General features: G+C 35.8%; 1 protein-coding gene across 1 annotated transcript in view; it reads left to right on the top strand.

Annotated features, from left to right (window-relative positions):
• Nucleotides 1-26,995, top strand: part of LOC122806655 (putative GPI-anchored protein pfl2) — a 160,555-nt gene that overhangs the window by 77,511 nt on the left and 56,049 nt on the right. The window contains exons 8-13 of the mRNA XM_044077257.1: nucleotides 8,131-8,195; nucleotides 8,534-8,679; nucleotides 11,393-11,517; nucleotides 12,933-12,988; nucleotides 17,321-17,460; nucleotides 23,614-23,717. Of these exons, the coding sequence (XP_043933192.1) occupies nucleotides 8,131-8,195; nucleotides 8,534-8,679; nucleotides 11,393-11,517; nucleotides 12,933-12,988; nucleotides 17,321-17,460; nucleotides 23,614-23,717 (636 nt within the window). The remainder of the gene's footprint in view (nucleotides 1-8,130; nucleotides 8,196-8,533; nucleotides 8,680-11,392; nucleotides 11,518-12,932; nucleotides 12,989-17,320; nucleotides 17,461-23,613; nucleotides 23,718-26,995) is intronic.

Below are 26,995 nucleotides of genomic sequence, written 5' to 3'. Positions count from 1 at the left end.
GTTGTGGCTCCACCTTTGTGGAGCAGAATAACCATTGCTGTGTGCCACTCTATGGGCACGTGACTTGTGAAGAGGCTGGGTTTGAACAGTGTGTTTAGGTGAGGGGTTAGTTCATCTTGGAGCTCGTGTAGGACGCAGCCTGGGATACTGTCCGGTCCCATTGATGCTGTGTTTTTGGCTTTGGAGAGGGCTGTTTTAACCTGAGTGTCTGTGATTTCAGGGGCACTACGTTCTTTTGGTATGGTTAAGTGCCCTTTTGGGGGTGAGAGGGGGTGAAGTTTGCACTGAACCTGTCTGCCAGGATGTTGGTGATGTCAGTCAGTTCAGTGTATTTTGTGCCATTCTGCACTAACTCTGAGCAGATCTGAGAATTGCCACTTAGAGTCTTGCCATAGCTAAACAATGCCTTGTGGTTATCTTTAGAGTCCTTGGCATTTTTTCTTTCAAAGCTAGCCTATGATGATTTTATGACGGATCATAGTTTCTTGCTGATACTGATCAGGGATGTCTTCCCTTCTTGGGATTTTACTCTTTTCTGTACTAGTTTCCTCCTTCTATTGTATAGCTTTTTTATGGCAGGGGTCCACCAGACTGGTTTCTTTTTCTTGGAGGAATGAGTCTTGGTTTTGTTTGAGATAGCATGATCCATGCATTCTTGTAGGTGCCCGTAGAGTACATTAGTAAAGGATTTTGCAGCTTGGACAGCATTATCCTTTAGTATGGGGGCTTTGAAACTTTCCACCTCGGTCTTAAGTAATGTGAAGTTTGCTTTTGAAAAGCTTTTCACAGTGGTTTCTTTGACGGGGGGGTGGGGGCAGAATATGGATATTCAGACTGATTAGTTTATGGTCAGATCTAACCAGCAAGGGGTTGACCTCTGGTGTGGAACACCGGTCGCCACTCTTGATGATGACCAGGTCCGATATGTTGTCACATCTGGTGCGGGTGTTAACCAGTTGATCCAGGGTGTTTGAGTTTATAAATTCTAGGAAATGTTGAACAAGGGAGTTTGTACTTCAGTAGTTCTCCCAGTTAATCTTTGGGTAATTGAAATCACCCAATATCAGGGTGTTTGGTAGGACTTTTATGCTTCCCAGTGTTTCCAGAAATTTAGAATGGGGGTCCTGGAACATGGTGGGTGATCTGTAGCAAGCTGCAATTTGAATTGCAGTTTTGCGCAATTGTTAGTTGCATGTGGATGATATTTGAAGCATTGTGCTGTGCCACTAATCTGGAGGTGTGGGTATCCTTGATGAATATGGATACGCCTCCGCCTTTTGTATTTCAGTCTGGATTTTGTGGCCGAAATGTATGGTATGAGTTGTAGCCTGGTACTACTGGGGTGCTCTCTGAAGCCTTAAATCAGGTTTCTGTTACTGCATATATATCGATTTTCTCCATACTGAGGAGTGCCTCGAATGCGTGCATTTTAAGGTTTAGACTTCTGGCATTGAGTAGCATTACCCTCAGTTTTTTTTTACTTGTGCTATTTACGGCAGTGGGTTTGTCTTTTGAGCCTTGCCTAAAAAAGGCACTATGGGGGTGGCAAGAGCCTTGGCCAGTATTCGAAAGCCTAGGGGTGACAGGTGCAAGCCATCAATAGCGAAGCAGCGTGGCTTCTCGAGCATGTCATCCCAGGCTGACAGACACTGGATCCCCTTTGAATGACATCAGAAGCTTAGCCAATTGTGGAAATTGATAATTTTTTTTCTTTATACCATGGTATCATTCTTGGTGAGGGCAGGATGCTACTCAGGGTCTGGGTCATACCTGCCTGGGCTACGTGATCAGAGAGCTCTTCCATGTCTCTTTTCATGTAGTCCAGGGAGGTATGGCTCAGGTCATTCACACCAACAGGGACAATGACAGAGTCATATTTATACTTGTTCTGGAGTGACCTGAGTGCTTGTGTTATGTGGCGGATCCTGGCACCCGACAGGCAGCTAACAGTAATCTTCTCCTTGTTCAGCCTAGTGAGCAGGACATCAGTGTGCCTGACTTTAGAGTCGCCTATTACTAGTGTGTTGGGTATGTTATTTTGCCTTAAGGGCTGTGATTACATGGCACACTGATTTTGTGAAGTATGTGTTTCATGGTTTGTACTGGGGGGTGGAAGTTGCTTGGATGTCTGCTTTGGAGGTCTCTGGTGATTTTGAAGATTTTTATTTAGAGCCTCTGAGTATGTTTTCGTGTATTTATGTGTAATTTTTGCTGGTGGTGGTTTCATAGGTCTATATGAGACTGGTGGTGTGATGCAAGTAATTCCCTTCTCTTCTTGACTGTCTGGTCCAGTCTTGGGTTGAGAGAGCTTAGTCTTCAGTTTGGCTGTATAATTGCATCTCTCTCATGTATTAGTGTTTGGTGGTAGGAGGAGAGGGTTGTCTGTGTACATGAGGCACTTGTAGCATTGCCTCAAAATGCCCAGATTCACCAGTTGGACCAGAGAGTACACCTGAAACTGCCCTTTGGACATGCCAGGATAGGTACAGTGAACTGTTTTACTGATTGGCTGGTAAGGTCAACTAGAGAGTATTGTCCTTCTCTACAGTATAGGGGTGTCTAGTGCTAAGGTTTATTAGTGCTTGCTATGAATTTTGTGCACGTGGCGGGCTGAGAAGTGAATGGTTTGGGTGCTTAAGATTCTGTTTTCTGGGGATCAAAGATATCTGCAGATGGTGAATACAGCCACAAAAACAAAAGAAGCTTGCTTTTTGGAAGGAAAGCTATGGCAAATCTAAGTAAGATTTTAAAGGGCAAAGGCACTGCACTGTCAACAAAGGTCTGTGTAGTCAAAGCTATGGTTTTCCCAGTAGTAACATAATGCTTTGAGAGCTGAACAATAAGTTAGGCCATATGCCAAAAGATCGATGCTTTTGAACCGTGGTGCTGGAGAAACCTTTTGAGGTTTCTATGGGTTTATTCATTTATTTATTTATTGACATTTGATTACTGGCAGTGTCCATCTGGGTAGGACCCCTTTTATCAATGAAGGTCTGGGGAGAAAAGCTCCAAAGTTTTTCAAAAACATTTTAAAAACAATAACTTTACAGTCTTTAAAAATATTACAAAAAACAAAAGCAGTTTAAAAAATTATACCAAATTAGACATAATATTAAAACATTGGTTAAGAATAGGTACAAGTTATATCACAATGATTTAATAGTTAGAGACGTTTTAGCCAGTTTATAGAGAATTTAAAGGTAATCATTTCCCTATGCAAGAGTAAGAAAAAGTATATCAATTTTACTCATATCATGATCTGTATACTTTTGCAACCTGTCCCTCATCTCAACAACTCATGATTATACCCTAGAATCTTCAACATGCTTTTTTTCAGGCTTTCTTCTCTTTTTACATTGCAGTGCCAATATTTCTTAAAACTAAGGCAAAAAAAAAAAAAACAAGCTGAGTAACGCAAGTCACCACACCACAAATCAGGCAGTTTGAACCATTTATTTGTCAAAATAACAGGTCAAACTGCCTGATTTGTGGTGAGGTGACTTGCGTTACTCAGCTTATTTTTTTTGCCTTTGTTTGTAAGATTTCTTAAAACTAAACAAGAAGAAAGGAAAAAAGAAGAAAAAAGGAGAGGGGACACTAGTTTACTTTAGTATACCTATAACACACAAAAATAACTGAAAATGATTTACTGTATATCATGCAATATATATCATTTTTTTTGTAAAAATATTGTTAAAAAGAAAAAAAACACTTACAGCTAACTCTTCCCTTCTCCTTAATGATTTCCAAAGATTAATTACATGAAATAGGGCATATGCTTTAGAGTACCCTACAAGTTCAACACAGTTAAAAAAGACCAATATTTCCATGTTTTCTTGTTCAGTTGTATTTCACTATTGTGGTGATTTTTAATCCCACATCTATTCATTAATTTCCCAGTTGCTGTTTTTCTTCCTGTTGATCTCCATCTCCCAGCTCCAGTTTCTGGTTCATTTCCAACATAATCCTGGCTCTTTTGTTCAACTCCTCTGCTTTTCTCTGTCTCTCAAGCATTTTCATTTGGGACACTGAAAATGAGATTTTATCTGAAGTTTTATTTGAAGAATAAGAAGCAGAGTTTTCTTCTGTTTGATAGCTCACTTTTTGTTGGACAAACTATTGTATTTCATCTTTAGCATGTTCTACATCAAAAATGGCTTTGATCCTCTAGGAAAATATTCTGAAGATAGATGGATACAGCAGCTTGAATCTCACACCTGCTTCTTGACTTTCCCTGATTAGTGGAATAAATTTACTCCTCTTCGGCCTGGTATACAGTGAGTAATCATTTTCCACAAACACTCTGCTGTTTCCAGGATTTAGTACTATGTCCTTCTGCCACAGTTTGGTCAGAATCAACTATTTCTGCTGGTTGGATTGCATCTTTACTATTAAAGGTCCAGGTTGCTTTCTCATAGTCAGGATTGGAGCATGCACATGATGTGCCTTTCAATTAACAGCTCTTGCTGTGGAATACCAGTCCAGTTGCTGATTTATGCTTTCATAAAATGAATACAGTCTGTTCCTTCCAGATTCTCTAGTATAGCAGAAAGTCTCATTTTTTCCTATATGCTCTGTCCTGTAATTCTATTATTTTTTGAAACATTTCTTTTTGAGCAGTCTCATATTGCTCATCCATCCTTTTCTTCATTTCAACCTATAATTTTTGCAGTTAGCAGTTTTATTAGCTCATCTGAATATCTGTTTAAAGCTCCTTCCATTTTTTCCAGCCTTTTGTTGTTTGAGTTGATATATTCCTTCAGTGTTTTGTTTATTTTAATCAGCTCTGAGCACATCTGACTTATTTTTTTCTTCTTCTAAGTTACTGGAAGTCATGTCTTGCATCAAAGCTGAAGCTTGAATTGTGTTTTGCTGAACAGCTGTAAGATTCTTCCCAGCCAGTATTTTCTCCTTATCTTTTCTGGTTGATTTTCTTTCAGGGTTTCTAAATTTCTTTTTTGCTGGCATCCAGGCAATGCACTTACTATTAACTGAAATTTACCCAAAGACACCGATTCACTGGCTCCCTTTTCTGAGTTTCTTTTTCACACTGGAAGAGTTGAAATTAAGCTGTTACTCAGTGTGCAGCCATCTTGGAAGTCCCCTACTGCTAAAAAATATTGACTGCAGAAAAGGCAAAATTGCAAGTATTCAAAACGGTCATCATATTTTCCTCTCTTTTCTTCAGAAACTCAATATATTCTAGTCATTATTTTATTGATCTATAATTCTTTCTGTAGTTAGGTTGTTTTGCCTTGTAAATGTTGGTTTAGCTTTATTCAAAGCAATGTATTATACCTCTGCATTTGAGCTTTAGCATCCAAATCAGGTGCTGAAATTTCTGTGGGTGCCAGCTAACCTGATGAGCTATTGCCAGGGAATAGGTTTTCTTATCTGCTCATATTGTGTGGTAGCAGTGTATTCAGGATATTTAAGGTTTAGAATTCCTACTCTGAGCTCGTCACTAAAAAGCCCAAAACATTTTCTATAGTTTCCTTAGTCTGCCTATTTAAATCCATAGACGCATTTTCCTGTGGCAGGATTCTGGATTTGCTGTAGTGGCCTGAACTTGCATCATGACAAAAAACATCTTTGAGTTTTGCGTAGATCAAAACTTTTTTTTTTTACTGTGCATATATAATCAGCTAAGTAGAATCTTTTATCTTTGAAAAAGTGTCACTTTGTTGCTTTGTGGCTTACTGTGAATACCCTTTAGCTTCCATATTAGAATCAGGAAAATTAAGTTCTTTATCATTTTAACTTGTAGAATATAGTTACAGGTCCTGTCCATAAGAGTAACTGTAGTTATTTGTCATGAAGGAAATTTGCTGGAATCTGTCAATTTATTGCTATTTGTTGGTTTACTATCAACTGACTGAAAACCAAAATACTGAATCCCAAAAAGACTGAAAATTCAAAATACTGAATGATGGAATTTGCCCCTTCTTCACTGTTGTGCGATCTTGGAGTTGGTATATATAGTTAGCAGGGGGTTGAGGGGAGCAGGGGGGCTTGTCTCTTGCATTAAAAATATATTCGGTATTTTCAATTTTCACTCTTTTTGGGATTCAGTCTTTTGGTTTTCAGTCAGTTGATAATAAACCCTATTTGTTTTAACAACAATGTCTTAACCAACAGTTACAACATCCAGTTAGTTTTATCTTCTGCATCCCCTAACTTTGTTAATGTTGCTTTTTTCTCCTCTTCATAAGCACAAATCACAACCCACTGCTCATATATGCATCCATTTTTTTTGAGTATAAGATTATTTTTAACTTACCAGTCTCAGTGCAGTTTGTTAAATGGGACCAGTTCTTTTAAGCAATAACTATTACAAATGAAAAATCATGGTTGAAATTAATCACAGGCCATAAATGTTACTGAGCATTTTCCAAGGACTTTTCTAAGATAGTCCATGTAACATAATCCAACAGAATGTGATGAACAGAATCTGGTACTAGAAAGAAGCCAGCATGAATAACGTCATAAATTCTAAGATGGTTTCCCATGAGAACTTCATCCCAAAGGTATTCCATGTATTTCAAGTAGCAACCTCCCTCAGCCCTCTCTGGCACACCTTCAGTTTTAATATTAAGTATATGAGTGTGTCAGTTTTCCATATAATCTATGTTATAAGATCTTGATTATCTTAAGGGATTTAGTGAATTATAGGTTTTACTTATCTTAATTGCACATGCCTACCATCTCTGATCATATGGTTGAACAGCGGCTTCCATTCATGCTGCTGTGATCATTATTACCTATTGATCTACTCTGACTTTTAAAACATAGAAATCTCTGAAAAGATATTAATAAATGGATGTGGCCCTGAAGTGCAGAGGGGTAGCATCCTCACTGCAACCCAGATTAACCATGTTCGATTAGCATCATAGGTGTTAGAAGGACCATGCTGGGGGTAGGAGTCTGCAGCCTGCATTGGCTCACCCATCCTGGGGGAGGGGGTAGGAATACAGCTTAGGCTCAGTGCAATATATAAGTATTAAAAGCCCAGAAAGTTCTATACTGCAAGATGGTATAACATGTGATTGGACACTGCACACATACAGCAGCACATGCACCTACCAACACAGAAGAAAATGTATGGAGCACATAAAGGTTACCATAGGTGTTAGGTTGTAATATGATGCTGCAGCAGTGTCCTCGATCTCCTTGCTGACCCCAGATGTAGGGTTGGGCTTAGCCTGGAAGGGGCTAAGGAGGATGCAGGACACTCTGTGAATGAGGAGATGAGCTTGTGGCAGCTAAAAACAAGCAGTGCTTTTAGGATAGGAACCGGCAATGTGCAGTGTCCGCAGCTTTCTTTTCTATGTGCCCCTTATTATTTACAGCAATGAAAATAATGATTAAATAGCTAAATTACATAAATACTCTCCATTACCATGTTTCCAGTTTTGTTTTATGTAATCTGTTAAGTACTATAGCAACAAGCACTTATACCCCTACTATTATTGCCTGACAATGACCTTGGTCTGTTCAAATCAAACAATACTGAGTGAGTTCAAAACGCCAAAATTATAAACAACAAAGAGCTAAAGTCGACATGTAAGAAACAAGATCTTCATTGAACAGGATAACAAGTTTGGTAAGGAATTCGGAGAACATTTTATTAAAATAGAAGCATGCTTGGTGGCTAAGGTGTGAGATTGGTGCACCTTAACATCAGTCTAGTCCTCATTCCAAACAGAAGTCCCCTCCCCAAAAGTAGTTTGCTATTTATTGAACCTGTATTTGACTCACACTTGCACAGGTGTTTGCTGCTTAGCATTAGCTTATTCCAGCCTGTGTTACACTTTTATCATCACTCATCGTAGACGGGAATACTTGGGCAAAAGATAATCAGCCAAGACACGTCTGTCTTCAGTAGTCGGTAATGTTATTAACATTATAATCAGTGAATGAAGGCTTCGGCTTCAGAAATAACTCCTGAGTCCCACGATATTCTGGAGGAGAAATAGGTTATTAGCTGATCCATTGTCAAGCACTTAGAATGTACTTTAAGCAGATAACAACTAAGCCAGACTGATGTAGCACATAGATGCATACTATTGTGATATATGTCTGTACCTTGAGACAGATCAGTTTAACATTTTTTTCTTTTTCGACTTCTAGCTGACTGCTCTGCTTCAAACAGTTTTAAATGGCACTTTGATAACACAGCCTATACTAAATTTCAGGTAGGCATTCATTTTCTCCATTTCTAGTATTAGTAATATCACAAGTTTTATGATACGTAAGATGCTCCTTGTTCTTTGTTTTCTTGTGCATTCAGTGTACTGTACCATCATAAATAAATAAATAAAAAATAAAAATCATGTGTGAAAAGCTCTTATCAACTTTGCTGTCATAATGTACAGACAAAAACAGAACAAAGACACACTAAACTGGATTGTGTACAATGTTGTCTATCATAGACAGATCAAGAAAATTTAACATCTGAAATGAAATCTGTATTAAATACTGTAAGGTTCACTAGCATAATAACAATTGTTTTTTTTCCCATTTATTGTTTTAGTGACAATAACCAGTGGATTCAGACAGAGACCCAGTTTAGCATAAACACTACAGCAATTCTGAATCAAAATGCAATACTGGCTGCCATTGTAAATAAGACAAACGATCTAAGCTACAAAATAATTAAAACCAGTATCTCTGTTAATGGTAAGTTTCAGATTTTCACTTTAGTTTTTTATGTACCTACTTTTGAAAAGCAATAATATTTCTTTATCAATATAACAAACATAATATATATATATATATATATATATATATATATATATATATATATATATTGTGTGTGTGTGTGTGTGTGTGTGTGTGTGTGTGTGTGTGTGCGTGCATGTGTAATATTTTATGGTTTATATTTGCATTTTATATCGCAAATTAACTGACTGTAAATCAAAATAGGAAAATAGATTATTAGTAACTGGTAGTCTCTCAACAACTTTACAGTTTTATGTCTGGACATCATGGTTAATCATTGGTAAAAAGGCTGTGGTTACCAATGTTTGAGCTGAATCTGAATGAGCTTGTTTATACACTTTGTTAAATGGGGCAGAGCACTGATCCCATTGGACCAATTTCATTCTCAGCCCAGAATATGAAGACACATCAAAAGGAAGAAATATAAAAGACCATGCTAAAAACAAATGGATAGTTAATATACAATAGAAAAAAATGATTTAAGAAGGTAGTAACAGAAACCACTATGATCAGTATTTACATCAGTTAGTAACATGTTAAGAGTTAAAGAAGAGAAGCTACAGTAACACTGGTAGGGAGTGTTCGTAGTTTGATGAGACTGGGTTATGTGACCTGAAGCAGAATATTTACAAGCAGCTTGTGCTGTGAAATGATCTTTTAAGCTGTGCCAAAACAATGGAGTAGTTAGAGTAGTCTTAATGATTTGAGGGAAGATCCCTCCAGACCTTGGGTCCAAGGGAAAAAAGTGAGTGGTTAGAACACTGAAGTCTGGTTTTACCTGCTTGCAAGAGAGCTCCAAGGTTATAAGGCAGAGGCTGTGTATAAGCTAGAGACAAGAGAAGGGCAGGAGTTTTCTTTCAGGAATCGGAAAAGTTGGGAGTCAAAGAGTAAATTGTCTGGTTGCTGAACCAGCAGTCAGTTGGCTTTGGCTAGTGTAAAACAGGTGTGTTCATATCATACTGTGGGGAAAGGGTAATAATGAAGTGACAGATGGAGCGGGAAATTGTGTTGATGATGGTAGAGTTTTACAAGAGGTAGGCCATCTGAAGCTGGGTTACAAGAGTCCCTTTGCCAGTAGTATTTGTTGTTGTTCTACTTGATCTAGTTAGTTTTATACAGATTTCCCAAGTTATTCTTCACTTTGAATTCAGTTTCAAATTATTTTAATATGCTTTTCATTATGCAAGCCTTTTCATTACTATGGCTTGTGTCTCTAAAAAAAATAGACAAAAATCTGTTCTTTGCTAGTGTTAAAGTGTAACTATTAAATGTACCTAATTTAAAAACATTAGATCCTCACACATTAACAAATATCTGTAAAATGTGCATATTCTGATAATCTGTGCTGCATATAATTATTTGGTAGTATATTTACTCAGCTAACCATCTCTGAATCAAACATCTTTAAATGAGGACCTCATAATTCCACAAGTTAAATGACTGCATGGAAAATGGAAATAACAAGATTATGTACCAGAAATAATTAAATTCAAGACACAGGAAAAAAAAGTTTAGCTGGCAGCTAGGCATTGCACAAATTGTTGTGCTACGTAAGGTATGTATTTAGCTGACGTGTCAAATGAGTCATAGACAATTCATATGGAAAATGCAGTTTGAAGACAAAAAGAAAAAGTTATAACATTAAGAAACAACCAATTATTTTGTAGGGTATTATGAAGTGGACAAGTTTAGGTAACGATGCAATGAGCCAGGTGCATCAAGTAAGAAACTGAATTGAATGCTTATAACAGAATAGGGCTCCTATCTTTAGAAATGAAAACAAAGTCATGTTAGTAAGTGAAGTTAGGAGTTTTATTCTACAAGGTATCAGTAGCAAGACAAAAAATCTGATCTCCCTGACAGTATATTACTCATTTTATGTATGCATGCTGTAAAGAGTAGAAAAGAGGAATTTCACTAAAGGCTATTATGCCCATTAAGGGTAAAGCAGCAGATATGTGACTAATCTCCTATGAAAACATGCTGGTAACAGTATATATTAGGATAACATTGCCCATGAAGGAAAGGTTGGAGGATGTGGCATTTCAAATGAGGCAGAACTTCATAACAAACAAGAATGTGAGACCCTGTTTCTTCTCGTTTACTAAACAATCAGCTGTAAGAAAACCTGTTTATCATAATTTACTAACAGATCCCTTATATTTTCTTAAACTTCTATTCATGATATTGCTTTAGAAATTAAACTGTGCACATGATATGGTAAAATTAAAGGCAGATGATGGGGATTAGCTTATAAACACAATGGTGGCAATGAAGCTTCATCAGACCTGAATACATCCTTACCTGAAACTTTTCTTACTAATGTGATGCATTTGCAAGGTCTGTATCTGGGTATATGAAGCATTATTTCATAGCTTGTTTAGAAAATGTATTTTAACATTTATCAATATAACATTCAACAACAATACCTAGAAGTGTCTCTGGAGATTAAACGGTAGCCAGACCTTTCATATTGTCAGAGAACTAAGAAATAAAACTTTGATTTAAGAAAAATGAGTAAATATGCCATGTAAGTATGCAATCATTCACTGGAATTTCATGTGCAAATTGTTGTAGTTTTATCACTATTAGAAATTGGATTCATGACCATAAATGATGGTCTCCTTTGGAATGAATGATGATGATGAAACATTTCTGTTCCCTTCAATAGGAAAGGCAATTGCTTTTGATAAATTTCCAATTATGATGACGTTAAGGAACAGAACCTTCACAGCCAGTCTTAACAACAAAAGTAGTGAACAGTTCAAGCAGCTGAGTCAGGTTATTGAAGATACGGTAAGTACCTTACTGACATGCATAGCAAAGCAGTCTTGTTTAACAGCTCTTGTTCTATGACAATGTTTCTCAAATGATGACACTAGCATCCCCAGGACAGGCCCAGACCTGTTTTGGAGTGTGCTCAAAACAGTCTGAAAAGGCTGCATGCTTAAAATGTTTACTATTCAATACTTTTTCTAAGTTGGCTCATGCCGAATAGAGAAAGATAATAAGTAATGTGTGTGTGTGTGTGTGTGTGTGTGTGTGTGTGTGTGTGTGTGTGTGTGTGTGTGTGCATGCATGTTGTGTGTATGTTCAACAATACAGGGACACAAAAAGGAAGATCATTAAAACATCTTTACGAAAAGAAAATGGAAGGACTCACAGGACACTCAAATATAAGAAAGGGTACCTACAAATGTGGGCCATATAAACATTGCCACTACATTGGTAATGGGGATAGTATAAACTTGGATTCCAGAGGAAGGTGCATATATGCGGAGAAACATTACAATTTTAATGGTAAGGCAGGTCATATTATTACTATCTGTGATGATTCAGGCTCTTTATATATTGCAAAAAACCAAAGAGCCTCAACAAGTGTGTCTATGAACATTTATATTATGTAACTAAGAACAATGATAAAAATGCTCTGACAAAACACCTTAAAAGTTGTCTAAAGGATTTTTCAAGTTTTATGTCCTCGAGCAAATTAAAAAAGACCCCAGACGAGGTCAATGGGAGGACAAACTTGAATATAGAGAGCTAATATGGCAATTATTACTGGAACAAAACACAGAACCAGGCTTAAATTAAGGCATTTCTGTAGCCCCTGTTTTAAAACTGAGATCAGCAAAATTTGAACTACCTAATCACTTTTTGACATCAGTTCATTTTATGGATTTATATGATATTTTTATTTATATGTTGGTAAAGTATTTTGTACTGTAATAATGTCTCATAATATGGTCTACATTGGTAGATGGTGTGGTCCTTTAAAATGTTTTTTAATTATTCAGTTAACTAGGGGTGATCTAGGTGTGTGTGTATATATATATATATATATATATATATATATATATATATATATATATATATATATATATATATATATATATTATTTGAATGTAAGTTTTTTGCTCTGATGAAGTCCTGCAAGTTATTGGGAGGAGAGCACTCAGCTGTCTGTGGAATAAATCTGATTCTAAACATTTCATTGGCTCACTTTGAATTTTTATTGTAAGTGGACAGATGTTTTGGCATCTGCGATACAGCTTACTCCATTTTGCAGACCTGTGTGTGTGTTTCTTTTGAGACATTTTTAGTTTTAGAGTCCTGCCACCACTTTTCTTTCTTTGGTTAATGGATTGTATTTATAATACAAATATCTGTGTTAATGGAGATATTTCATTAAATGTACATTTTTATTACAGACAAGAATAATCTTTGCAGGGAATAGAGTGATTGAAGCAATTGTTCCGAATTACATGTAAGTAAATCTAATTTAAAAGAAATTATTTACTTATTAACTTTGTGTTATTTGAGGAATCTCTGGGTTATATTTCCATTGAGATAAATGTTTATTTTGTACTGAAAAAGGTTTCAGTAGCTCAAAAGTCAGAAAGCTGTCACTTGTAGTCCTACACTAGTAGCAAGTTGCGTAAAAAATGCAAACCCTTGTCCTAGCAAGTAATATGTGAGAATCTTGACGGCTTAGTTGATTGACAAACAGTTCCTTTCTGTTGCTGAAGAGCACTTCTCAAGATTACTGAGTGTTTGATCGATAAAAAAAGGTATCTCTCATGATCGTCCATTTGGGACAACAGTGAACAAATGCCTACTTCAGAGTCATCTGTATATACCAACAACTGTTTGGAGAAGACAGCAGCTATCAATGTACTTTCCGAAGACAGCAGACTTTTTAGTTTCTTAAAGGCTTATCAGCTTCAATCATTCATTAACATTGAAAGGAGGCTTATCTTTAGTTAGGTCAATCAGGAAGCAGTGGTGATAGAAAATTCCAGGGAAAAATGAGATAATAGCATACCTAGCCTAAGAATGACATAAACTTTTTTTCTTGTGATCGACATGGGCCAATTCTGAATTGCTTTAACCTTCTCATGCTGTGGTATCATAGTCCTTCTGACTATTATTTATGTCAAATAGGGGGTGTCTGCAAAGACTAACTTCCACTTAGTTAGCTGTTAGTCCAGTTTTGTGCTAGAAATTCAAAATAGGTTGGATTTTAGAGATATGATTTTCTCATTCTTTGGGGAATATTACATTATCCAGGTCGGCTGCGGCATATCTGGTTTACAGCCTTAAAACCTTGACCAGCTGTCTCTAAAATGTTTTCAGTGTTCCTTGGAGAATTATATGCAGGACGCTATGGCATAGGAATCCATAAGGTGTAGAAAATGCACTCTTTTTCTTTAGCTTCAAAATTTGGCTATAACCCTTGCAAAAATTTTCAATCAATTTCTCCACTGAGGGTATAGGATATGAATCAAATTTAGGTATACTATTTAACTTTCTAAAGTCAATGCAGAACACTTGTTTTGCTATGATTGTTGCGCAAACTTTTCATAAGAGTTCTGCCTCAGAAAATGTTGCAGGATAATTGGTTATTTCAGTTTAACAAGCGAACCCACAATGACTATCAAAGGATTATACTTCCTTTGTTTGGTGCTGTATTTTGGCATTCTGGACAAGATGTACAAAAGTTCTCTTTGTCATAAAACTAGGCCAGTAAAATCTAGTTAAATTCTACGTTTTATTTTATCTGTTACTACATGACCATCCAAAATATGGCTATGTGTCATATTCATCACAATATTATACAAGGTCTTGGAACTAGCAACTTTGTCATTATCTGTTCCATCTTTGGTTACTCTGTTGAGTAAGTCATTTTCAGTTCAGAGTATGGCTATATAGGTAGTTGGACTGTTTTGTTCCATTGGTTTTCTCAATGCTCTTCCTGTGTTCCCTATAGCTCTACTCAGGGTATTGTCTTACAATTGAATCTTCTTAAAATTTGCATAGTGTTTCTGAAGGACAGCAGCCATGTTGGCATTACTTTCATTATTATTCTGATGTGTTCCCTATAAGGACAGTTACTGGCTTCTCCTACGCATCTAGTTCATTGACTAAAAGGGCAATTTATATTACCATGTTTTTCTACCAAGGAAAATGGTGGTTTTTCTTTCTCTGTTTCAGTATTTTTCTTATTTTCTGAACTCTTAAAATCTTGCTGCTGTTTCTTACTGGCTGTTAGTTTCTACATCCACTGTTCTTAATTTGATATTAATTATAGGCCCCTCACTGTCAGTTTTCAGACTGATTTTGTTTATTATTTTAATGACTGGAATCTTTGGAGAGATTTCACTTCTGTGTCGACATCCATACTAACTCATTTTATTGTACCAACAGCTGTACTCTTTTAGCAAGACTCAACTTCACTATTATAACAGTAGTCAACTTTTGCCAAGACTCATTACTGCACATATGTAAATCATCCATACAGTACCAGATCTGAAGTCCTTTTCTGTCTTTTCATTCTGTATGTTTTTCTTTACAGCTGCTATCTATTCCTCACAGAATATTTGGTTGAACCTTCCTCCCATAATATCCATTAATTGTAAAAACATCGTGGGCAACTATCACATCATGAGTTATGTTAGATACTAGGCATACAGAATATAACACTCTGCCAGGATGAACTTGCATTTTTACCTGTGATATAGGATATTACCCATTTTCCCCATAAACACATATCCCTTCAGTTATTCAGTTATTAGTTAATTTGTGTTTATACACATACTGTGATTTAGCTAAAGCAATCATTCACCCTGAACCATCATTTCCTGCTATTTTTCCCTCAACCACAGTATGTTTTACAAGTTTAGTAACAGCACAGTGCCGGAAATGTTATTCTAAACCTAAAGTAGATAATAGTTTGTCATTGTCATATTCGATAGGTGTACACTAATTCTAATAGACTTGCTTTTGGATAAGGTTTGTTGTTAGACTTTAAGTCATTTTATGAGCATTGCATTGTTGCAACTATTTGCACAGTAGCTGACCATATGACTTTTTCTAATATACTTAAAGCAAGCTATTTTAGCTTGCAATTTTTTTCTTGTTTGTTTGTACAGCAACTTACTTCACCAAAGATGACTTATTAACCCTTCAAAATTTCAAGTCTAAATTAGGGTTTACAATTCATCAACAATAAGCATTTCACTAATGCAACTAACTATTTAGAAGATGTGTGATCACTTTGGAATACCCAATTTCTTAAATAAATGTGGAGTGCCCTTTTACATGTGTCTACTACCATTTTTGTACAATTTTACTTTTATTGTTTGCATAAGGTTCTAACCACATTTTTTTGTGCAACGAGTCTGACATTTGTGACCACATAAGTCTGTCCATTCTAAATATGGAGTTCTGAATCTTGAGGAATTGAGCATCAGAAGAACTTTCAGTTCTTGCCAAAAGTTCCCATTTAAGCTTCTGGTAGTCATATGAGTCAGCATAAGTCCATACATGCTATCAAAGAGTCCCCAGTTAGGTGAGCTGCAAGATTTCTGGTCCAGTCAGCATTTTTCTATTTCCTTATAATGTTCATTTTTGTAGGCCTCTATACTCCCTTCCCTGCTTAGTTCTTGAGAAGGCCACTGTTATTTTAACAAGGTGAGCTCTGATTCATAATGATCATAATTTGTTGCTGCAAGCTATGCAGGTGTTAATCAGCAACTGTACATCTCTACTGAAAGGCTGTGTTAATCTCATCAAAACACTGTTGGCATTTATTAGGACCTCTGTGATTTGTCTATCTTGTGCAAGATTTTAGCAAGTGTATTTAGATTCACACAGGGCTTATACTTTGCAGGGAAATGTACAGCCAGAACAGCAGTTAACACTTCTTTCATAAAACATTCACTTTGCCATGAGGATCCTTCTAGAACAAATCCTTTTATCTGTACATGTTTTTCAAAACTTCTCCACGTAATCCATTTTCTGTGCCTCGTGCATCATTAAGGTAGAGTAAGTCTCAATTTAGATACTGATATTTAATGATTCCCATTTCCAATATCATAAGGTCATATAAAATGGAAACATTAGTTTATCTATTTCAAATATTATCTCTTATCTGAAACTTTTTAACCTCAGATGTACTCTCTCTCTCTCTATATATATATATATATATATAGATAGATAGATAGATAGATACATATATAAAAATAAGGACCAGGGCTGCCTTGTTGCTTGCTATTCAGTGCTTTGTGATGTAGGAGTTTCAGAGATTTATGGAGAGGAGAGGGAATGTTGTAGATTTTTATGATATGGGATGCATCTTAAAGAGATAAATGACACTATTTGCTTCTGCTTAGGATTTTATGCAGCTGCTTATCTACATATTCTATACAAACTACAATGCAACAGAGAGACAATTGTGTGCATATGGTATTAGGCAGGTAATTTTTATAGGTGTTCAGACATTTCTAGATAGTGTTTTTCTCCATTTTCCTAGATTTTTAGAACAGTAAATTCTAATCTATGGCCCCAGAATAGTAAATTCTAATTTATGGTCCCATCAATGGGCATTGAAGTTCATAAAAAAGATCTCTTTGAGTTCAATAAAGATATTTCCACCTTTTGATATAGAAATGAAATTCAACTGTACAAAATAAGATTTTATGACTGTAATAGTCATTGTTTCTTCTGTATTAAAAAAGTAGAAACTAGACTTGTTTCATTTTGCATAAGTATGTCATTGAAAACTGAATAATTAAAATATTATTCCCTTTTTTTACAGAAATGGGTCAGTCATTGCCAACAACACTATATTTTTCAGTCAAGGAGCCATGAATGAAACTACTGTACGACAAATGTTAGTAGATAATGTCAATCGATTTTCTGACTTAGATGTAGATCCAGCTTCTATTATACCAACAGGTATGTTATTTTATTATACTCTGCAGGACCTAGCAAACAATTACTGTGTGTTGATCCAAATTAAGGCATGAAATGGGAAGAAATGCTGAGAAAAATAACATACCTACATTTCTTCTACTCCAATCGTATTATCTAATTCTGAAGTGGCTTATGTACCAAGAAATCTGTTTCTTCAATTTTTTTTTCTTCAGTTTTAGTGCAAATATAATACTTGTATCTAGGAATGAAGGAGGAGTGAACTAGAGTAAAATCATGATAAATATAGAGAAAAGGAATACTGTGTGTGCAGTTACATATATAATGCATGCAATGATAGTCATTGTCTGCAAAAAGAGAAAGCAAACAGGGCGGCAAGAACAGAGATGTGAGCTGCAGACTATTATCATACATGGGATGTAAATAAAGGTGATTGTAATCAGTTTAGAAAGGAAACGTTGGGAAATGATTACTGTGCACCTATAAAGATAAAGGAAAGGTTTTAATGTCATTGAGACTGAATGAAAAAACTGTTGAAGTCAATCTGTTGTATAGTAAAGTGCATAGGGTTATTCAGGAACAGCTATATATACCAAAGGAGCTTTTTAAAGACATCTGCCAGTGGAGTATAGTGATGAAGCCCTCACAATGGCTCAGGGTACCTGTGCTTGAAGAGTGGCTCAGGGACTTGATGGCACAAGCAGGGAGAATGGGCGTGCCCATCCTGGTAGCCTGCTGCAAGTTGTGTGCTCTTGCAACACACTGTCATGACATGATTTGCCTATTGACGAGTGGGGAACACCTGAGAGGTGCTACATGAGGATATGCAGGTTTTCTTGTTAATACCAACTCCTTTCATAAATGAGGGGTTGTTCAGCTTTGATAGTAACCCACTGCATGTCCTACCCTTTGTGTATCTACAGGGGTGGGGAACAAAGCTAAAAACAACACTTCCCAATAGCAATGTGACAGTGCTCCAGTGTCCCCGATCTCCTCACTAGTCACAAACATAGGTTGGGTATTGTCAGGGAGAAGTTAAGACAGGTCTAATAGACCCAGTGAATGAAATGGGGGAAGCTGATGTGTAAAGCTAAAACAAGGAGCAAAAAGTAGATTTTCAAAAGATTTGTAGTCACCCATGTTGTAGATGTAAAATCCAGAACAGGAACACCACTATTCCCTGTAGTGCTTAAGAGTGTTGCAAGTCACAGGCCAACAGTACATTGATGCATACTGTTCACAGGTTCATAGGTAAATACTAGTGAATCAGTCTCCAGACTATTACATTGCCAAGTAGTATCACTTATATGGCATCTTGCTAAACTTGAAAGATTCTTAATGCACACATTTAATGCAGTTATTCACAGCTCATGTGCTGTCATTACATTTTTAAAAGTATAAGTTGTGTCACGCACACCTCAAAATGAGAACTCCCACAAGTCATAACAGTCCTTATTTGAGCTTTTGCCATACCCAGAGACTTCCCATACTCTGGAACAGGCTACCCATGTATGTCAAGCAAAGTTCTTCATTAGCACTCTTCAAGAAAAATCTTGATGAGTGGATGGGAAATAGGAAATACACCCTGGGGATTACTTCTGTGTGTCTGCTCATCAGTGGCACAGGAAAATAACTTGCTTGGGTGGCGTAAGCCAGGGAACCTTGTTGGCTAGGCTTGTATAGGCCCTTGGGCTGATAGCCTAGTACCTACCTATGAACCTATGAACCTATATCTAGAAGGAAGTGGCCACTGTGTTGCAGAGGACAGCTATATGCATTGGCATGCTTTCTTCACACACCTGTTTTGTGGTGCTTTCTTTCTCCATTGACTGCTGTGCTACATTGTTGCATCCAATTAGTAGACAGAGATAGTTTTGCATGTCGCATTCATTTTATCCACATACTGATCCTGTTTGCAGGTCTTTATTTTGCTTTAACTACACATCAGTATTGCAGCACCACTGAACATTTGGCATTACTCATTAATTTATGGAAAGCTGCACTGTAGTAACATTGCTAATGTTGCATATAGTCATCATTTCTCAGTGCTAGTTAAACAGATTTGCAGTTTTCACAGATGAAACACACTTTTTAATTGCATGTGTGTGTGTGTGCGTGTGTGTGTGTGTGTGTGTGTGTGTGTGTGTGTGTGTGTGTGTGTGTGTGTGTGTGTGTGTGTGTGTGTGTGTGTGTGTGCGCGTGTGTGATATGGGTGTGTGTGAATACTGTCAATTAGATTTTTTATGTGTAATCTTGACTTAAGTCAAAGAGTGAAATCCATATGCAGATATGCATAAATTTGTTTGAAAATGTATTTCTTTGTGAAGATCAGGATATACAATACTGATAACAACCCTACTCTTCACAACACTGAAGCCAGAAATTACAAGTTCTTTACTAGTTTAATTATGTCTTTGCCATGTATTATGAATTCCTCATGGGTAATTTGCATAAGACCAACATAAGTCTAGAGAACTACTGTGTCCCTATACCTATTGATATGAGGTGCTGGGGATACGACTTTGAACCATGCACAGCCATCTGTGGATATTTCCCCCAGCACATTGACCATATACACTGAAGGTTTGACCCTACCAATTAATCCTTTACAAATGAAAATTATTTAAATATAATTATAGCAAATATAGTTAAACAGCTATGGGGTAACATAGCAAGGCAACAAATGCATAACATGGCTAGGCTCAAAATGTCCCACTATAGATACGAATCCATACCACAATTATGAATCCCAGTCACAGGACTTAATCTGATTTCTGTTTCAGATCACCAGCTCCAATATGGCTGCAGATACACAGAGCAAGCTGAGAACTGTGACTAGTACAGCAAATGGAATTAGTTACTAAATTGCTTGTTGATGGAGCACATTATAGGGTAGGTTAGGTTAAGACAGAGTAAGGTACCAATTAAGACAGATTAAGGTACCAAAGACTAGCATACCATTTTTTAGCATAGCACAGTATAAGTAAAAAGAAAGATGGATATCATTTTGGATACGGATATGAAATAGTGATACATAGCAATGAAAGTACAGGATGTAAGATTCGAGATTATCTAAAGTGTATATTGTTAGCAGTGCATTTCTACTACAAAACTGAGATCATTAAATATATTTCACTATACTGGAGTATGAATCAAAGCAGGCCTAAGATGTTCAAAAACATAAACATACAAATTTGTTATGGTAATTAACAAAAATCTGGTAATTCATGTATTGCAGTAAAATACTGAAACATGTAATATTTTACTGGCAGAAGACTGAGAGGAAGCAATCATTGTAATTAATGAAGTAAGCCATTTTAGTGGGCGAGAGCATTAATGGAAAAGAAAAGAGTCTAACAAGATTAGGACAACATTAACAGCATTTATTGAAAGATTTAATGAGTGCGATGGAATAACAAACTTAAATTAGTAAGAGAATCAACAACTGACAGTAATGGCGACTTTCATTCAGTAAACTGTAGGAATGAAATAAATTTATAGCAGACAGCATAATAAACATTTGATACTTTACAGATGGCAAAAAGAAATACATAATTTTTGCTTGCTTAAAAAATACAGATGGCAAAAAGAGAAATAAATAATTTTTGCTTGCTCAAAAAAAAAAAAAAAAAAATATATATATATATATATATATATGCGTGTGAGTGAGTGTGTGTGTGTGTGTGTGTGTGTGTGTGTGTGTGTGTGTGTGTGTGTGTGTGTATATATATATATATATATATATATATATATATATATATGAGATGGCATACTGAGGTTTTTGCACATGCATGTAGTCCATATACAGCTACAAAGACAGACTAATCAACAAAGCTTCATGGGATACCAATACAGTAATTAAGGAAGACATAAAACCCTAGACAATTCAGTAACCAGACTGCTTAATGTCTTACTTAACATTGTAGTTCAGCAACCTCAGTTTCTTCAAAAAAGCCAGCTAACTACCTACCAATCCATTCTGCTTTTCTACCAGGAAAATTCATCATTGCCAACTTAAATGGAAAGATAGTTAATATTTTATCCAAAACAAAAACTGATGATTGACAAAAAGTTCAGATCTTACCCCAAAAACTGTTGACTGAAAAAAACATCAGATTTTATCCAAAAAAAAATGCTGATCAACAAATGTCAATATACATTTACGTAAGGCTAAGGACCTGGTCTAGCAGTTAGTACAGAGGATTATGGCTCTGCTTTGTTATTGAGCTACTTTCATATGGGCAAGAGTATAGGGTTTGATTCCTTTCACCTGAATGTGCTACCGTGTGACTTTAAGCAAGTTAGTTTGTCATACTTTACCCCAAGGTCACTCCTTTAAAGGTACACTTATGTCCAGTGGTCTTATCATTTTAAGAAATGCATAAAAATAAAAACAGATAAAATAAGACTGCTCGATGGGCTAAGAAATGGGCATAGATTTTGAATATAAATTGATACAGGATAGCCTCCATTTTAGAACTTGGAGATTAATTGCAATAGAATTTGCTGTCACTGCATACATGGCTAGTAATAAGATGCTACAGGAACTGGTTGACTGACTTATGCTCTGAAATTTACCTTAGAGGCTGCATATTGAAAACAGGAATATCATATATTTTTTAAGGCAGGTATTAGCTGTGGCTAATGCAGGTAGATAGACGATGGAAGTATTATATGTTCAAAAAGGCATTGATTTAGCTTTAACTTGAATCCTTTGGAATCAAACTGGATGACAATAAATGGCAGGTTGCATACTTTTGATCACAAGGAATCTAATCCTAGATATGGTTTGACTGGTAATTACTTAAATAGCAATGAACCTAGCGTTCATAGATCTGCAGTTTCATCTTTCATCTACTGAAACAAATGACTCTCTGGAATGTAGTTTTAGGGGAATAGGTCCTAAAGGGAAATCGTTGTGTTTTATGTAATTTATTTGGTTAGTCCACATACAGCATTTCCTTTTCATTAAGCCACATGCAGATCTCTTTATTCAGTTTTGCTTAGCATTTGTAGGAAGGGATATGTAGAACAGAGTCTGGAAAAATGTTATAAGAAGGCCAAATGACTTACTGCTAAACATTAAGCTCATCAACAACAGTGTGGCAGTTATTACAGAGGGCTAAGGATATGATTTGTTGCCAAGCTGCTTCCTGTTCCAAGGATGCAAGGTTTGAATCTTTCCACCTTCATTTGCCTACTGTGCGACCTTGAGCAAGTCACTTAACTAGACATTGCTTTGGGGAATCTGGGTTAGGTTCCTTAATGGCCACCTAAATTGCATGCCGAGTAACAACCTCTTCACAAATTTATACCAAATATCAGGAAGGATTCATTTAGGACTGTTGTTACAGATAAGTAAATAAAATAGCTTCAACAGATGCTGTTATTAAGAAGGTAATATTGCAGTCAAAATGTGACTGAAAAGTGAAATAACATTGCCCATTGTTAGAACTGTGAGAAAACTTTGCAATAATATGCATTGCATTTGTTCACTTGCATTACTTACTTTTTGCTAATACATAAAACATCAGATCATACATCTGTATTAGGAGAAAATACTTTTATTTTGCCTTATGGAACTTTCTGCTTTTCTAATATATAATGTATATAAAGAAATGAAATGTGTTGCCTGTTTATGTACTGATGCATACTTTCAAAGTTACTTAAAGTGTACATACTGGTATGCTATTATTGTATAATATCTGTTCTCTGCAAATCTGCAACAATATTTTTAAATAAAACTAGCTTAAAGTACCTTATTTTTATCATTATGAACTACTCTCACATAAGTATGGCAGGGTACATAAATATGTCCACAGCTACTAATTTGGGATCAGTTAAGAATCCCATTTATCAAACTATAAATATATGCACTAATAAAAATTATCTTCTACAAACAGGTTTTGATTATTGTTAATTCCAGCAGTGGACCATTAGTAATATTCTACAGGATTGCAATGACTTGAATGATATCTTTGATTTTAGTCTTTTATTTTATTTTTTTTATTTTAGGCTGTAGTATTAAAAGTAGTGTCATACATGTTGCTGCACATCCATTACTGTATGACTTAGTTATTAACTGTTAATTAATAATATTGTTGCTAATATTACTAATGTACCTTTTAATTATAAATAATAATCTAAGAAACATTGTGTGCTTTTAAAACATTTCAGGAGTGACTGTCTCATTTACACTGAAAGATACAGTTTATGAACAAAGTCTAACAGACACCTCCTCACAATTCTACAAAAATGTGTCCATTCAAATCACCACATGGGTAAGTAATGTTGTGAGTTCAAAACTAATTTTAAATGATACAAACATTAAGAAAAACATATAGTTCTGACTTACACAGGATCATTTGTCTTATTCAAAGTTTGGGATATATTTTAGCATGGCAAACATCATATGCCTTTTTTACATGAAAATTAAAGTTAGTATAGTAAACTGGATGGAGACTTTTAGCCTTTTTGGCGATGGTCAAGATGTTTTATGAGAGCTTCATAACCTGTGATCCACTCAGGTCTGACATTCTAAAACACATGTATTCATTCACTCTTAAATTCATGTATATACATGATGTATGTAAGTGTGTGTGTGTGTGTGTGTGTGTGTGTGTGTGTGTGTGTGTGTGTGTGTGTGTGTGTGTGTGAGAGTGTTTGCATATATATTTTATATAGGTTGAATAGGTTGATAGGTTTATACTAGGCTAACAACCACCATGGTACACCAGAGGCAGGCATTACCTGCACTTTCATAAGTTATATAACTAGTAACGAACCAACAGTAACCAAATTCACATTATATACAAGAGTGCAACTTGCTGATCTGTAATTCTGTATTTGGATATCTGGAATTCCCTCTTTGCAAAATTTACTTTTAAGTATAAAATATCTTCCTGAATACGATGGTGTTACAGTTGGATTACATAACCCTGATCTAAAATCACAGGTATTCCAAAATAAGGACTTCTGAAACAATGCAATACTTTGACATAAACTACAGAGTATGTAAAATGTAATCTAACTGATGCAATAAATAGTGGACCATTTGATGAAAGTAATATGCAAAATTTCAGTCCTGTGAGTACAATTCTTCAAAATGGATTTTTTTTTTAATTTTTATATTTTTACTTTGCCATCTCAATAAGCAGACAGGAAAACACTGACTGGGTTCTGCCAATACCTCTATCAGCTCAAGCTAAATCTAGCATATTCCTTCTAAGTCTGTTCCTTAAGATAACTGCCAAGCTATCTAAGCACCTTGGGAGTTGGGATACAGATTCTTCATCAGATGTTAGTTCTTTAAGTAATGTTGACAAAGTAGGTGGTTCTACGGAATGTGTTTAAGTGGTGTGCAAGTATGACATTTCTGTGTTCATTTGCTCTTCCTTTTAATTAAGCTGTCAACTCAAAGAGAAGAAGCATAGCATGTAACTACTGACTCAAAGTCTCTAAAATGCTCTAAGAACAGCTTAAAAGACAAGAAAATAGTTTACTAGTAGTGATTTTAAAATTCAGCCATTGGCAATACTATGCATCTCTGTATTTATCTCTGTTACAGTGAACATGGTCAAATAGAAATTCTAAGGATAATTGTTCTTCATTTTTGGCAGGCATTCTTCCATATTAATGGTCATTTCTGAGGTTGTATTATGTTGCTCTAGTCATGTCAGACACATGGGTAAAAATGAATCTGAAAGGTCACCAACAAATAAAATAGCCTGAACTTAAATATAAGAATATAAATTATTATGAAACACCGAAGCTTAACATCCCATTTCACCTTAAGCTATGAAGCACCGGGTGGGTGAATGTCCTTTTTAAATGTTTTTTTGAATACAGTACTAGAATGCTGTTATTAACTAAATAATTAACATATGTGCTTCTGTTTTTTTTTTTTTTTAAACGTTTTTGGCACAGCATCCTTTATACACAAGCTCAAGTACAGTAAAATCAATTACTGGAATTACTTTTCTGAAATGAACAATATATTCTGGAGGGAACAATATAATGCTTCCCCCAAGAAATACCCATTTACACAAAGCAACAAATCTACAAGCTCTACTTTCAAACAAAAGTGTCCCCTTCATCATTATACCCAACCTGTACTCCTTTTCCACTATAAAGTTTCTTAGACAAAACATATGCTGTCTTACCCCTTCATAATTAAAATAAGTCTCAGCAGCAAAAGCAAATCAAAGTGTATATCACTCTGCCACCCTCCAGATACAAAACTCAATGGTAACCTAATAAGACAGGAAAGTAGACATAAAATAGGCGGGGTGGATATTCTATATAAAATCACCTTGCAGCTCACCTGCTCAATATGCAACACTCTTCAGTTTATTAACACTAATGTCCTTATTTCCTACATCAGTTTCCACCAAATTAAGTCTCTCTGTATTATTGGTGTATAAATATAACCAAGCAACATCAACTCTGCAGAAGACATCTGCTGAGCCTCATCTAATATTTCACAAGAGAAAATAATACTAAAATAATACTCTAGGTGATTTTAATACTGACTGGCTTAGCATTACTTCTGACAGTCCAGCTAATACCATCAACCTATACTGTCTCACAGATATAATCCCCTCCTCCAAATAAAAAAATAAACAGTATAGGGACACTACTACTAACTGGATACTAACCTCTTTGCCAAAGAAACTCTCCACCTCTGAAACTGAGCTGACTCTTTAAGTGAACTAACGTCCAAAACATTACCACCCTAATACAGTTTCCAAACCTGTCAAACTTCAATAAGGCCTGTTTGACTCCATCTTAAAACAATGTAATTGGTCCAAACTAAAACATATCTCTGCAGATGATACTATATCTGAATTTAACAGAACCTTCCTAAGCATGTTAAAGGGACAGGTCCCACTCAGAACAAAGAGAGAGGTAAACATAATCCTGCCCCCAGCTGTTGAGACAAAGAAACAGCTTGTAAAGCAAAAAGATAAAAGATAGAAGAAATGGACTGCCAAAAAATCTGACAGAAATCTTCAGTATTAGATACAAGTCAGGAACTACACAAAATTCAACTTTAATGTAGACACAAAAAACTACTATACAAAGATCCAAGAAAAAACTAAAATCCTCAATAAACCAACTTACTAACCATGGACTTCCACCCAGCCATAGCCAACTACAACAGTATGGAAAAAAAACTTCCCTCTGTTTAACTTTCATTTCATAGAATAAATCACCTCCTTACTTAACAACCCAAACCCTTCCACTACAAAACTAATGTCCCATACTAGGAGCAACCCCCATCCCTTTTCACTTAAATCACTCTTTACATCAAGAAACACTACCTGGCAACTTACCAGACAAGTACATTAAACTTGAATCTGAGAAAATAGCTTATCCTGTCTATATTCTAATAAATGAATCTATCAAAGAATCTCATTAGTTCATAGGCAAGTACTAGGTTAGCTGCCCTTGGGGACAATTTTTAGAAAAGGCAGTTTCTCTCAGTGAGAATCAAACCCTAGACATAAAGTCCATGAAGTAAACACTTTAACCATTATGATAACCCCCAGCTCCCTAT

This window comes from Protopterus annectens, chromosome 7.part0, assembly GCF_019279795.1.
Source record: "Protopterus annectens isolate FY-2018-M chromosome 7.part0, PAN1.0, whole genome shotgun sequence".
Taxonomy (NCBI): Eukaryota; Metazoa; Chordata; order Ceratodontiformes; family Protopteridae; genus Protopterus; species Protopterus annectens.
Note: the sequence above shows the minus strand (reverse complement) of the source record. Positions and strands in the feature narration are given on the sequence as shown.